The 16026-nt window shown below is 37.9% G+C and overlaps 1 protein-coding gene across 1 annotated transcript in view; it reads right to left on the bottom strand.

Moving 5' to 3' along the window:
* Positions 1-271: 271 nt before the first annotated feature.
* Positions 272-16026, bottom strand: part of TRAPPC8 (trafficking protein particle complex 8) — a gene marked incomplete at both ends in the record, with an annotated part of 37503 nt that continues 21748 nt past the window's right edge. The window contains 14 exons of the mRNA XM_010153864.1: positions 272-373; positions 969-1154; positions 2934-2974; positions 3084-3152; positions 3914-4010; positions 5309-5456; positions 8603-9045; positions 9869-10026; positions 11043-11169; positions 11836-11910; positions 12963-13093; positions 13285-13479; positions 14416-14524; positions 15603-15827. Coding sequence (XP_010152166.1) covers positions 272-373; positions 969-1154; positions 2934-2974; positions 3084-3152; positions 3914-4010; positions 5309-5456; positions 8603-9045; positions 9869-10026; positions 11043-11169; positions 11836-11910; positions 12963-13093; positions 13285-13479; positions 14416-14524; positions 15603-15827 — 2106 coding nt within the window. The remainder of the gene's footprint in view (positions 374-968; positions 1155-2933; positions 2975-3083; positions 3153-3913; positions 4011-5308; positions 5457-8602; positions 9046-9868; positions 10027-11042; positions 11170-11835; positions 11911-12962; positions 13094-13284; positions 13480-14415; positions 14525-15602; positions 15828-16026) is intronic.

Here is a 16026-nt window from a genome sequence, read left to right as displayed (position 1 = left end):
CCTAATTCTACTCTGAAATACCACAGAAGAGTTTATTCCAACAACTGCACAGCAGTATACTTACATGTATATTGCTTTTCTCATCTTTAAACTGAGCCTAGATATTTCAATATAGATGACCAAAGTTGAAGTAAGTATGAATTATTTAGCAGTAACACGTCTGTTAGATTCTACAAAAGCACCCAAAGCGATGCCACTTATTCACAAGAAAGCACATCAAGTCTATTTTGAGAAAGAAGCAATTGTAAAGGAAAACTTAACATTAGATTACCTGCTTCTGAGGAAATGAAAAAGCCTCCTTCCCAACAGTATTAAGAGCAACGTGATGCTGGCCCTCCAAAATAAGCTGCTTGTTGTCTTCCACAACATACGCCTGCAGAACATAATACAAAGGTACTGGCAGACCAGAAACTATCATAAGCTTTGGAATACAGAATTAGTGACCTTCCCCTCTGACTTAAGTGGAAGATGTTGTACTGAAGAGCTAGCATAGCATACATTTATTCTGTGTGTATGCTTTTAATTTTGCAAGCACAGACAGCTGCTGAAGTTCAGATTGCCATTTTCTACTAGTTAATATTTGCATTTTGGTAAACAAGATCCTCCTCTTCAAAGAGGACTAGGTTGCTCTTACAGTTCTGTGATAAAAGCAAGCATTAACTCCTGGTTAACAAAATAACAAAAGAGATTAACAAATCCCTTGGTTTAACATTTCAGAATTTTCTCTCAAGATTTTATAGAACTGGGTGCATCTTGAGTAATGTAAAACCACCTAGAGCACACTTCTAACAGTGACAGCTATTAAGACCACCTTTGCTTCTTGACACTATTTTATTTGCCCACTTTCAGAAAAAAAATCATCCATAAGCTTTATACAAGTATGCTTGAAAGTTCAGGATGCCATATTAAATTGTTTTAACAGTCGTATTTCATGCCCAAATTCCCACAAAGGCCACAACCATACATACCTTCCACAGTACAACAATGTTCAAATCGACTTCGCTGCATCTTTGTATCAATCTGACTGTATCATCAAACGATTGTTTCACAGCCCTTTGAGATGCATGAGGATGAGATTGCACATGCGTTCTTTTAAATTCAGAGGATAAGCTTTGAAAAAAAAAGTCTGCACATGGACTGGCTGAACTTATGATCTGCAATAAAAAAAAAGGTCAAGAGAGTGCTCTCAGAATGGGAGACAAGCTGACACAAGTTACTGTAACAGCACTCATCACTGTAGTACTTTACTTCTTATATCTTGCTTCACCTGCCTCTACAAACCTAGAGGATGCTACACCTCCTGGTTTCCACACTCGTCCTGCTAGAGCTCAGCTCTGCCTCATGAGCTGTCAGGAAACAGAGCTATAGATTATTGGCCTAACACTACAAATAAGCAAACTTGGAAATAAGGGGTTTGATTAACACCAGACAGCCTACTGTGACCTATCAATTGTAGCAGAGAGCGCTCAACTCTCCAACTAACTCAAACTCACATGCAAGTCATTATAGCTTACTAATCTCCTCCTCAGGTTAACTAGAATTATTTATCAAAGTCAGAAACATACAGTTCTGTTGCTTTGAGCAACCTGGTCTAGTGGAAGGTGTCCCTGCCCATGGCAGGGGGGTTGGAACTAGATGGTCTTTACGGTTTGGTTTGGAAGGGACCTTTCTGTGATTCTACAGTATCGCTAGCAATAGCAAAGACAGATTGCACAACATACTCCCCATGTATAAGTGGCATAGCCAGAAGAGCTGTGCTGTTTGTCAGCTGAGCTTTTCCAACACCAAAAGGTTGATAGGGAAGCAGCCATTTTAAAACCAACAGCAATGATATTTGGAAACAGCAGGATAAGTAAGAAACATTAAGTTTCCTAACCCCTCTCTTTCAAAAATGTTAGCCTTTCCAGAATATACTGTTGCAGAGCTGCTAACTGTTGTGTTATCAGAATGCTCATACCCAGGGGGACAATCTGCTTTTGGAGTAACTGTCTAGAAGGGAGGGCCCTTCCTGCAGCTCATCCAACTTTAAAAATATGAAGAGGGATCATATACCTCCGATTTTTAGTCCTAACTTCCATTTACATGCCTATAAAATGAAATGGCAGTGAGTAGGTTTATCTTTGGCTTTTAGAAGCTGGATACACATAGGGAAACTACACACTCAGCATAAAATAAGCAATCTAACACTCAGCTAACTAAACCCCAGTACTAATGTAGATTTCTGATCTGATACAAGTGGCCTACTTCCCTCAGGTTTTGGATAACCACCCACTGTACCAAGATCATTTGCTAAAAGGATTCTTCAGACAATACCAGTATGCTTGAAAAGATAAAGAGAACATGGTAATCTAGAGTCTTAAACTTTAACAAAAACAATCAAAGAAATGGACTCCTTGAACTCACTGTAACCCACATTTGTAGTTTTGAAATTCTGGTATCTACATCCATTAGATGTTTCCAGATTATTTTTAAAATAAGCTGTAAATAGAATTTTTAACTTATCTGAGTAAATATCTAATTAAGAAAAAAACCACAACAGAACAAGAATCTGACACCCACTGATCTCTACTAGAAAACTAGAAGACTGTGAAAGATTCAAAACAACTGCTCAGAAGTGTTGGAAAGGAAGAAAAATTGTTAGCAGAAATGCTAACATCGCAATGCATTCCCAAAGTAGTTCTCAGCTTCACAGCTGAACTTAAAATTCCAGACTATCCGCTAGCCTATGCCACCTTACTGTCTCCTGGTTTACAAAAAAAAAAAAGAGCATGCTGACCCAAAAGACCAATAGTTTTTGAGTTGCAAAACAACTTCCCAAATACAAAAGCACTGTTTCTATTTTTCAGTGTTAAAAAAGGCTTTCACTGGGATACTTGCACATGACAGGGATACCTTGTACAAGACTAAATATGCAGTTGCACCAGTTCACCTACCTGTTCATTTCCAAAGACAATGTCTGCAAATGTGTAATTCTCTAAGGGATAAAAAAAAGAAGGCATTGTTTCAGCATCATGAGAAGTCACAACATCAGCATCCAAACAGTATTTTCTTTGAAGAGTTACCACATTCAGGAGAGAACTTACCTTCTAGGTTTTTGCATCTTACTGCTTTAAAGCATAACTTTGCTCTCTCTCTGCTAGCAAGCTTAGTATCTGAAAAGAAAAAGGCAGCTATTTTTAATCACTCATCGAGAGGCATAACTGATCAAGCAGATTTTCTGTGACTGTATGATAGTACAGAAAATGCATCTTCTGCTGACCACTTCCATCTACTTCTAGAGCAAGAAGTGAGCCATAATACACAAAGGAGATAGAGAAGGAAGGAAGGAAGAGAACAGAACACAAAAGATTCAGTTTATCCGACTGGTTCACCTTCAACACTAATACAAGAGGAATACACGTCTAGACTAATTTTTAAGTACATAAAATGTGCTATCTTTACTTGTATGCTGACTTTTAGACAGAATAACAGCACTTTTGTTGCCTGGGACAGTTAGCCTTTTCAAAAATTAGCCGCTTGTATTAGCTAAGGCAGGATGCAGCAGTAGCAGTTCTGGTGTATTTCCAGTAACTGAATAGAGCACTTGCCAAATATTCTGTTAAACAGCTACACTTAACATTGACATAAATAACTAAAAGTAAAGGGACACAAATGTATTTCTTCGTCATCAGCCAACCCAGACACAGATTTCTGTACACCACAGAAATAATTTAAGTGCATTTTTATAAGTCATGATGTCTGAAAGTTATCTGTCAATATAATTTTCTTGAAACACTAAACAAAATAAAGTGCTGTAGTACATCTGAAAGGGACAAAGTTTTTAGACAGTCATTATTCTGAAAGCCAAACTAGGATTCTTTTAACTGTTCTTGTCAGGCAGAAGCTAGACTTGCCATCCTTTAAAGATACACACCTTTGTCTTCAGAGATGTTAACAGATTTTTGAAGCTTCCAGTGCTTGCTATTACTTGAAACTTGCACTATATGAAATTCTTTAACACCAGTCTCACTCTAAGGAAAAAACAAAAGTTTGTCAATAAGACTAATTGCAACTGTGATGTTCTACATTGCACAGTGAGTGTTTATTGCAAGGTGGCACTGTTAGAATCTTAAATGAAGTCATTATTCACACCATCCATAACATAGAACTACAGAGAGACAAGAAGAGAATTAAGATCCACTGTAACAAAAAGAAAAAACCACCAGTCCCAGCTCACAGCAACTTCCAATTCCAGTAAACAAAGCCACACAAAGAGGAAACAAAGATCCCCCAGAAAAGTACCCGCAAGCTATTATTTTAGATTAAGAGGACTATAATAAAACCTAGGCTTTTAACTTCTATGCAGAACACTGTCTGCAGGGCTACTTAGTTTCTAAGACTACTTTAGGAATATTGGTAGGCCATAAATCTCAGGAATTCAAGGACTTTGCCTTTTTTTTTTTTTACATATATTCACAATGAAAGATAGCTTTTGGGGTAGGTTTCCTTTATTTTTTTTAGGTGGTAGTGGAAAAATTAAGTCTCACACAATGTTATGTGTTAAATTGGTAAGTACTTTATAAAACATTCCATCTTCCTCAAAGAAGGAGCAGACAAAATTCACTTTAGTAGCTGAAGAAAAAAAAAAGCAATGTACACACCTTTAAAACAAAATGACAAACCAGCTCAGTGATTCCACTACCAGCTAAGTGTCTAGGAATTCTATAAACAGAGGTTTCAATTACCTTGCTTTGTGGTTGAAAAAATGGGAGCAGCTTTACCAAAAAAATGGGTAAGTTTAAATTAGCATTGTACGAAAAACTGAAAGATTTTCATCTGCTTTGCTAAAGTCAACAGATCACAACAGACACATCTGTGTTTGCATTAGGTAAGCAAAAGTGTCTCTTAGAGTTTGGTAATAAATGTACACACAGAAGCTTCCTTCAAGTTGGAGCTTAAATTTTGACTTCACAATGCAACTAATTCTGTCAGTGTTTTCACTGAACAGGTGGTCTCATTCAGAACTATGTTGAAAGTTGAGATCCTCAACAACATTCATGAGTTTGGACTAAGTCTTCCTAAAAGAATGAAGACCCCAAACTACAGTCCTGGAATTTGCTTAGGACAGAAATAGTTACAGACTCCCAGAGAGTCAACATACAACTTAATGTTAGTAGTCTCTTTCCAACAGTAACTGAAATGATAAAATATGCAAGATTTATCTAGTGTTTGCAAAGCACTTGTAAAAAGCAATTTAAGTGCTGGTATACTGGTGACCCTTACACATCTGCTGAGCTTTAGAACATTACGGTTAAAAATAAGAACTTACAGTATTGATATTTTCTACATCCACAAACACCAACATATTGCCCCCTCTGCCTTCTTCCTCTTCGAGTGCATTACTTCTGCAGACAGTAGCTCGAATATGCAGAGACCGGCTAGTACATATAACTGCAGTGTGCCTTAATACTCTATGACTGGGAAGAAATGGGAAGAAAACAGAAAGAAAAAAAGACATTCTGAACAACCAGGACTGCTGTCCAGAACCTGTCATCAAAAAGTTTCTTTTATGTTTGCTACAATACTAAGGCCGTTAGACAATTTCTTCCTTTCAGCCACCAAAGAGGAGGCTAAAAGGAAAAGTATCTATCAAAACCACATTATTTTTTAACAAGCAGAGTGCACACGTAGTTGTTGTTCAAACATTCAGTCTTCTGCTGATTTGAAATACTGGAGAAAGATTCATATGAAAAATACAACAAATATTTCTGACATGAAACAACTGGCACAGCAAAAGCACACAGGCGTGTAAAGGCACAGGGGTGTCATTAAGCTACTTAACACCACCACATGCTTTGCAAAATATGGTTTATTTACTCAAACTCTAAAAAGGCACGCTAGTTATTCACATCTCCCACATAAACATTTACACAGAAGATCACTGCATTCATTAAATTCCCCTGAATTGAGAATCTTGAAAGTTTAATTCTAGAACCAGCACTACTCTGCCTTGTTCTAGACACACTCAACCTCCAGGCCAGCAAGCCCTTCGTAATTCGTCTTCCTCTTTTTCTAATGATGAATAAAATACCATTCTTGGACATCATCAGAACATGAGCTTTTCCCACATAGCTTTTTGTTATTGCAACTTCCACTTGGAAACATTAGAGGTACGTAAAAATTTGATATGCATTACCTACCACGTATGCTGAAACATCATTTGGGAGAGATTATCAGGGGTTTCCTAAACTCTGTCACATAACAACATGATCAACTGCACAACTGTTAACCATTCTGTACATCTTTAGACTTATACACAGATATCTACATAGCTTTCAAGTGACACAAACAAAATAATGCCTTGAAAACTTAAAGCTATGCTCAGTATACTAAGAGTATTGTTAAACAAGATCACATTGCTTAAGTTCTGCTGGAAGCTTCAATACAGTAGGGAACAAATATAATCCCCAAACAACCATCTTCCATCTCTGAAACACCTCACTTTCTGAATACTATGAACTCAGAGGAGAGAAGTTATGTTCTTAAAAAAAAAAACCACAGAAACAAAAACATCCTGTTCAAAAAAAAAAAACCCAACCACAAGTAACTACATTGTAGGGGAACAAGTCCCCTATTCCTGCAGGCTAGCTTAAAGGTAAATGAAGAGTTAACTTTGGCATTTCAGAAGCCAAATCTAAACAAAGGGTGCATTTGCATGACACAGCTTGATTTCAAGAATACACTGCTGATCCACTCTCTTCACCACCTTCAAACTCTGCTTTGGTTTACATTATGGAACAATCTCGCAGCCCATGAATTTGGTTTATTTCTCAGAACTAGCCTGGAAAACAAAAGCTCCAGCCACAAGCCATTCAGTCCAAATGACTATTCATCTGAAGTGGCCCTGCTCCCCGAATAGTCATTTGGACTGAATGGCTTAAGTGGCCCTGCTCCCAACCATCACCTCAATACAGTATAGAGATTAGGTGTGCTGGTTTGGGCCGGGATAGAGTTAATTTTCTTCACAGTAGCTAGTATGGGGCAGTGTTCTGGATTTGTGCTGGAAACAGTGTTGATAACACAGATGTTTCTGTTCCTGACATAGAGTCAAGGCCTTTTCTGCTTCTCACCCCACCAGCGAGCAGGTTTCTGCTTCTCACCCCACCAGCGAGCAGGCTGTGGGTGCACAAGAAGCTGGGAGGGGACACAGCTGGGACAGCTGACCCCAACTGACCAAAGGGATATTCCATAACATATAGCATCATACTCAGCATATAGAACTGGGAGAAGGAGAAGGAAGGAGGGAACATTGAGTGATGGAGTTTGTCTTCCCAAGTAACTGTTAGATGTGATGGAGCCCTGCTTTCCTGGAATTCGCTGAACACCTGCCTGCTGATGGGAAGTAGTGAATGAATTCTTCATTTTGCTTTGCTTGCGTGCACAGCTTTTGCTTTGCCTATTAAACTGTTTTTTTTTTCAACACGTAAGTTTTCTCACTCTTCTGATTCTCTCCCCTATCCCATCGGGGGAGTGAATAAGCAGCTGGGTAGGGCTTAGTTTCTGGCTGGGGTTAAGAGACAACACCAGGTCCCCAGCTCCGATTACAGATCCACTCCTCCCAGTCTGCACTGCCTCTTGAGGTGGGCAGAGATATTCTGGAGACAAACAAATCCAGCACACACAGCTCCACAATAAATTTGTCTCCCAGAAAATTAAACAGTAACATTAAGTCTGTGGTAAGTATTCTTAGGGGGCTAAAAACTAAATCTAGTAAAGCCTGTTGCAACTTCTTCTCAGCTCTAGCAGCTCTAAGGTAGCAATGTCAGAACAGTATTTGCAGAACAGTGAGAGAGAGGGGTAAAGAGACAAACCATTTCTGAATTAAGCCATTTGCTAGACTGCTACACCAAGGTTTCCTTCGCTTTCTGAATAACTGCCTATTCATCCCAGAATCTTTAAGAACAGGTTTCTCAAAAAAATGTTTTCTCCCGAGCCTCCTTAGCCTGGAAGATGGGTGGGATTTGGAAGTAAGTGACATAAAAAGTCAACTTGCTAACTTTCAAATAAAGTTCAAAGAAAGCACTATTTGTTAACTTGTGGTGTCAAACTTGACTGTTTATGGTCTCAAGATGGTCCAAAAAGGAACCTTAGAACAGTATGCAAGTCAAACTTGGTATTTAACCTCTCCAAAGAGAATAACTGTCATCATAATAGAATTACTAACTGCATTTTAACTAAGAACACGATACCTTGTTCAAAGTAGACAAGGTTCTTGTGTAACATGAAGAAACAAATTAATTTATTATTTTCCCCTATGCCTCAAAAAGATGTGCTTCCAGAAAAGTTAAATACGAAGAGAGTTTGTATTAACAGTATTCCATTAATCCCCTTCTACTAAGTTGTTTTAATAATTGCCACTTTGATGGAAGAAGTGTAGGCTACATAATTTCATATGGAAATTAGATCATAATAGAAAAAAATATTGCTTAGAATAGCAGGCAACAGGCCACTTTTACATCATCACAGTAACTGAGAGAAATAGAGTACGATTTACATTTATGCTCACAATGTTTACATTGTATCTAGTAAGTATGACAGAAAAAAAGTAGATTAAAAAACTTACCACATTTTTGAGTGTCTTTTAATACTTTCGTAGTAAAACAAAAAGTTGATTTCATGAACACCTTCTTCATCTGGTCCCCGTAACCACATTGGCAGCTGCACTGAAGCCCCAGGAAGAAGAACAGCATCAGGAAGTGGGACATGTATTACTTCAGGCTGACCTCCTGTTCCAACCCCAAAGTCTACAGAAGAAGCTGAAGATAGCAGTGCTGTACGCACAGAGGTAGGATCTGTCACAACAGTCTTGTAAGCACTACAGTTTTCAGAAGCTGAAGGACTTAGTGGCGTTAGAACAGCAGTATTTCCACCAAAAGTAAAAAATTCTGGATGCTTGGACACAACCTTCAGTGCGGTAAGAGGACACTTGCTTACATTTACAAATTCCACATATGCTTTTCTGATTTCTCCACAGAGAAGCCCTGTAGGAAAATTTATAAAGAACACCTGTATGGGAAACAATGGGAGAAAACAAACCTGAACATTGACCCAAGTCACAAATGGGCATGAAAACAACAACCGACATACTTAAAACTATAATGCTCTCTACAGCTTCCTGAGGAAGTGGGGAGAGAGGTGCTTATCTCTTTTCCCTAGGATTCAGTGACAGGACACATGGGAATGATTCAAAGCTGCGCCAGGGGAGGGTTAAGACTGGACATTAGGAAGCATTTCTTTACCAAGAGGGTGGTCAAACACTGGAACAGGCTTCCTGGACAGGCGGGCAATGCCTCAAGCCTGTCAGTGTTTAAGGGGCATTTGGACAATGCCCTTCATAACAGGCTTTAAGTTTTGGCCAGCCCTGAAGTGGTCAGGCAGTTGAACTATATGACCGCTGTAGGTCTCTTCCAACTGAAATATTCTGTTCTATTCTATAGTGTCATCATTAACCAGTTACACCATTTAAATAACTGCATTAAGGTAAACCACTGTGTTTTAATTAACCAACTTGAACTATTCTAGATGAATGGCAAGCAAACAGAAAAAAAAGCTTCTTCGTCTATTCCCCCTCACCTTGAATGTAATGGCTACAAAAGCCATTGCCAACTAAAATTCTAAAGGGAATATAAATTATTTCAGAAGGATATTAATTTGGAGACTTCACGTTTCACTTGGAAAAAAACCCACACAAGTTTATCACTGACAGCTCAGAAATTAACTGGAAAGATTTAGGCATTAACAAAGTCTAAGACTTCATTGTTAAAATTACATTCATAAGCTCCAAATTCAGCTATTTGCTCAAAACTGCGACTAGAAAGTACCCACATACCTCCAACAAAGGCATTTCTTCTGTAATAATGGGATCTAAACGTCGATCAGGTCCATATTTAATAGATGTTTTTTCTTCCTTTGTGTTATTAAGTCGAGGCCCTTGGATTTCTAAATCTTGTCGTCCTCGTACAGATAACCCATTGGAGACAAATTTTCCTGAAACAGTTAAATATTTTTGGAGGTTTTGTTTGTTTGTTTTAGTTTTTTTAGAAGTAATTACTAACTTTTTTCTGAAAAATGAACCAAAGCTCCCTACCCAATCTCAAATCTAATCTTAATTTTTCCATTAATCGGGCACATGCAGTGTTCATTTTTTAAGCAGGACTCCTGAAAGAACTATTCAAAGTTGACTGTCAAACACAATGCATTGCTACTGTGAGTTCAGACAGTTATCCACCATTGTGGACTTACTCTGGCTTCAGTAGTTTGAGTACAATTTGGAAGCGTGTGTGTAGGTGTGGGGTGTGTAGGTGTGCACGCATGTAGACCATGAAGGCGATGTATTTATTTTCCTTTCCAAGCTAGAAGAAAAACAAGTCACCCAAAATATTATTTCCTTCAAAGACAGACCATTAAAACATGTGTTTTAATACCTATTTCCTCCAATGACTAACTTTTGCCTGTGATAGACAGTTTCAGATGAATGATTAAACAAAACAGATCAAGTAACATGCCATAAGACATTTATGTGTTTGTATGAAGGAAAGAGAACCAAATTAGAATCCAGATACTAAAAAAAAAATATTAGCATAGATTTCCAAACTTAAATTTGGCTGATAAGAACTTCAAAGCAACATTTAGACTAAAGTTGAAAGCCAAAAAAGTGCAAAGACCCAGAAATAAAATGAATGCCAAAAGCATCAATGAACATTGTTATAGATTCAACATTGCATGTGGAATATTTAGATTTTTACTGGTTTCAGAATTTCCACAGATTCAAAAGTAACATAAGCGTGGGTTTGGCAGGGGTTACTTCCTTTCTCATATGATTCCTACATGTACCAATTAATTCTTTCCTTGTTCCAGTTATCTCCCTTGTTTCTACATCCTCACCTGAAGGAAGGCCTTGCATCATGCTAGTCAAACATTAAAAACCAGAATTTAGTTCTAGTCTGCAGAAGCCATGTCTCCCCCTTCCAGAGACACACAACTTAAGGGAATAATACACTTACCCGTCTGTAATCCAATAGAAGGATCTATCCCATCTAATGTCACAGCACCCTGAACAGTGCCAAGATTATAAACGACTCCCAGAATATGTAGCTCCCCTGTTTGATGGGGAAAGAGCTTTAGTCTTGCCTGTGGAGATATGTTAAATTTTTGTTGTTGTTGCTACTAGAAAAAGGTATTACATTTAAACGTCCAACTGTTAGAGACACTCACAGCTACATTCACTTTATAGTTGTGTCAGATGTAATCGCATACAATAACTAAAGGTCATTTACCCAATACAAAATATCATATGCACAAAATTTACCAAATCAGTGCACAGCTGGGATGCTCATTACATTGGGAAAGAATCCTAAATTGTAATAAAAATTACCTTGAGCAGAGGTAGAATCACAGAACAGTTGAAGTTGAAAATGACCTCTGAAGGTCATCTTGTCCAAGCACCTGCTCAAGTAGGGACACCTAGAGCCAGCTGCCCAGCACCATGTCCAAATGGTTTTTAAATATCTCCAGGATGGAGACTCCACAATCTCTCTGGGCAGCCTGTGCCCAGTGTTCAATCACCATCCCTGTTCAGATGGAGCCTCCTGTGTTTCAGGCTGTGCTCACTGCCTCTTGTTCTGCCTCATCCTCCTTTCAGATATACACACTGATGAGATTCAGAAGTTCCAGTCCCTCATAGATCAGCAATGCCGTCTCTAAGTTGAGCATTAAGCTCAGAACATAGCAAGTCCGAACTCCAACTGACAGTTCAACCCTGAAAAGACTGTTTTTAAAACAAAGTATAGTACTTACCACTTTTGTCTCCTCACTATTAATTAAAAATTCTGCTATTGCTTCAGTTCCTATCATATCATCACCACACATTCCCTGAAAGGAAGAAACAGCTTTTCAGACACTATTACTCCTAGGCACAAGAAGTGCCATAAATATTACTTCCCACACCTTTCCTAAAGTGTCCAAAGAGAAAAAGCACACAAATTTCAAATTGCAGGCGGTTAGAACTAACAGGTCTGTACACACAGCTTCTCAGGCTTTCTGAATTAAAGCAGCAGCCAGAGAGCTCAGTAAACATTGACTTAGGAGAGAAATGGAATATTTATCACTATAAATTGGAACCATTCCTAATCAATTTCACTGATACTCACAGAAGTATTTATCATATCATTAAAACAGCAGTTCAGACCAGACCAGACGGGAAAGCATAGAGTAATCCTTGAGACTTCTTTATGTGAAATCATGTTTGTAACTCTGGCAAACACTTAGAACACCTTTAGGAATCACTATGTTCCAAATGTTTTTGGACAGAAAACCAAATAATTAAGGAATTTATTGTAATATTCAGTATTAGAACATATTAAAACCTTAAAAACATGAATGTGAGAACAGTCCTTGAGAGCAAAATTTTGGCAGTGTTAAAGTGTTTAATTTAATAGTAGTAAACAGTTCACCTAAAATATTCCAAACATTTACTTCTAATACAATTAATTAATATACTATGATGTTCCTATGTCATGCCAGCAGTTTTTTCAGAACACACATATCCCTATATACAGTAGCTTGAGTAAGAAAAAGGTATTTGATAATGTAACTATTGACACTGCAAGTCACTGCTGCTGGCCAAGGCCAGTGCGACTCAAAATAGATGCACTACATACACAACAAAATGCTAGAATATTTTGTTTTGCATTAAGACTTACAACACTCATTACAGCACGTTTAACTTGGCTGCTTTGTGCCACCTGGATCTAAGAAAATCTAAACAATGCATAAAGACATTCAGCAGCTACTTTTTTTTGCTTTTTGTAAATTTACACTTAAACCAGCTGTTCTCATACCACAGAAGTTAAGATTTACGTCAATATATACTCTGCAACTGTAGCCGTTTGGTTTTGGTTGAAAAAGGATGAAGCTCTCCTTACCAGCTCTTTTGTTTCTCCATCATGCTTTGTATTGAAGTCCTTAGGTTGAAACTTCCACAGCAATGAAAGGTCAGTCAAAAGAAGTGGAACTTTCAGCGGGTTTCGGAAGGACACTTCTACAGTTATTGGTTCTATTAAAAAGTGCAAGAAAATAATGACAACAGGCTATCCCCAGGGCAATCTGAAGGTTTACCCACCTCAAAGCATTCCTATGCTACCAAATGGCACAAGAACGTTGCTTTAAATCTAAAACAACACAGGAAATGTTGTACAAACGTATCTAACCCTCTTGATTTCTGAAGTGTATAAATCTTAACTTTACCTTCTATGACAGCAAGTGGAAATCTGGAGTTATCTGAGTAGCGATTTAAACAAAACTGTGTTGGTTGAAAGCTTGAAGGTATTATTCCTTTATTTATTGCAGAAACAACCTGTTCCTCAAGTTCCTTCCACTGTTGTGATGATTCCGAGTCATACTCCTGATCCAGACTTACATGGGTAGCTGCCTGCTTTTCACCTAGTGCAAGTAAGACAACCTTAGAAGACGAGAACAGTGGCACACAGAAGTTACAACAAGGGCCGCGCTGGCAATTTGGCAAGTATTGTTAAAATAGGTTAGGTTCCCAGCCACTGTCATTTATGTTACAATTGACTTACACCAGTGAATTGAAAACATTTTGAAATAGAATGAATCACAGAATGGTTTGGGTTGGAAGGGACCTTAAAGACCATCTAGTTCCAACCCCCCTGCCATGGGCAGGGACACCTTCCACTAGACCAGGTTGCTCAAAGCCTCATCCAGCCTGGCCTTGAATGCTTCCAGGGATGGGGCATCCACAGAATGGGCAGATGGAATGTGTGGAATACACACTTGGAAGACAATACTGAGGATAATTTGAGTATACCTCTATTTGCAAATGGTGGAATTCCAAGATTTTTAGCATGCTACATGGTATACTCAGCCTACTGATTATTTTTACTTTATGACAGATTACAGCCCCATAATGTAGCTGATTTCTTGTTTATACCAGAATTTCCACTCAGCTTACTTCACATTCAGGAATCACAGTGTTTCAAACATTTCATTCAGAAGAAAGTTAACTGCAAAGCTAATTTCTAGCACTGGCACTACCGTCCAGCATTTTCTAAAACATTAATAATCCCTTTCATGAGGTTTATTACAGACTTGCATTGAAGCTTTCCAGCTGTGAAAAACAGTGGTAGTCAGCACAGTCAGCAATATGCTGATTTCCTAGTTACACAGCAAATCAGAAAACATCCAGCAAGTGGATACTAAGCTTAAGCTTTTTTTTTTTTAAATCCAATTTAAGAAGTTACCATGTCACATTAGTTGTACCTAATGATAGATTTTTTTTTTTAATGATGCCAACTCTTGCATATATTTAGGCTCCATGAATACAGGACTTAATCTGTTTACATGAAGTTTTCTAACCTTCTGCTGGTCTTCGATCATGCCCAAAGAAAACACGGGTTGCTGAGCTGTTAATATACGGTAAAGGAAGCTGGGGCAAGGGACCATCAGGTGACAGCTGAGTTACATTCTGGAGCAAAGGAGGAAAACAGAATGTCATGCCATTATGCAAATACGTGACGTCCATGCTGTACACTACCATTGATAAGAAAGCCAAATAATAAGCACTCAGTGTTTGAACAGGTAGTATTTTTAAGATGGAATAACCTTTTTCAATTAACTGTTTTGATAGTTTCTTCTGCTTTGACAATCTGAAGTAGCATTTTTTTTTCTTCAATAAGAGTTTGTAAGTTTACAAAATCTTTATGGGAAAAAAAAGAGGAATTATTTATTTTAATCCAGGACTCTAATCACAATTGTGGCTGCATGGCTGTTACAAGCTTTATTTGATGAAATCTTGACTGTCAAACCCAGGAATTTGCTAAACTACATTCATTACACTATCACCTTACACAAGGCTCACCTCAGCTGAGCTGTAGACTCAAATACCAGTCTCAAGTAAGGTATACCGTAACTTAGCAAGCACCATGGAAATTCTGTTTACAGGTTTTAAAAGACAGTAAGTAACTACACGGCTGCAAGTTGTGTGGTGATATCAGCACTAAACACCCCATATTGTACATGATATATTACAATCCAGAATCACTCATGAACTTAGAGGCAACTCTATGAGTCACCTACAAACACTTATATAAAAGAATAAAAGTCACCACAAAATGGATGGGGAGTACTTTATAGTAGCAGCAAAGTTGACAGAGCTACCTAGTCTTTATTAAAGATTTATTATCAAAAGCCTCAAATATCATTATAATTTGACCAAATCAAAACAATCAACTTACTCTAAAAGAAATGGAACTACCACAAGCTGTGATTCAGCCATGAGCCTCAAAAGGAAGAGTTCATTTTACTGTAATAAAATAAAGTCACACTAATACCCATCAGTGGAAGTACACTTAATACATATTTGAGATGCAGCACATTTGGGTTTTTTTGAAGCCTAAAGTAAAAAAGTGAACACATCAGCTAGATTAAAAAACCACCCTGGATCAAAGCAGGTATGACAGAAAATCATTTAATGACTTCATAGAAAATTACTGGTAATAAAGTTAAAGATTACTCAAGAATAAATATAACGGAAAGTCATTTACCTTATAAACATAAAGATATTCTCTTAAAAAAGCTCCTTGCTGAGCTGGAGGTTGTTTACTATCATTGATCAAAATATGCCTGAAGGCAGACACAGCATTGTCAAGCTGACGAAGCGTAAAGGATTGGCGACCAATAGTGAAGTTAATGTGGTCTTCTGCAAGAGACCAGCCCTTCCCTTTGTAAACCTGCATGGCTTGACAGTAACAACGTAAGGCATGTTTTTTCTGTAAGAAAAAAAACAAAACAAACAAGATTATTTCTCAAGTAATCCTATTAACCACTCCTTGTAATTGTAACATTAGGAAGATTGAGCAGTAAATCAGAAAAGTTTCCAAAGTTTTTACCACCAACCTCACCATGCTAAGCGTAACGTTTGCAGAACAAAGAAGATGAAACTACTTTTAAACTAGTGTGCCACATCAT

The sequence above is a fragment of the Eurypyga helias genome, unplaced genomic scaffold, assembly GCF_000690775.1.
Source record: "Eurypyga helias isolate BGI_N326 unplaced genomic scaffold, ASM69077v1 scaffold3816, whole genome shotgun sequence".
Taxonomy (NCBI): Eukaryota; Metazoa; Chordata; class Aves; order Eurypygiformes; family Eurypygidae; genus Eurypyga; species Eurypyga helias.
Note: the sequence above shows the minus strand (reverse complement) of the source record. Positions and strands in the feature narration are given on the sequence as shown.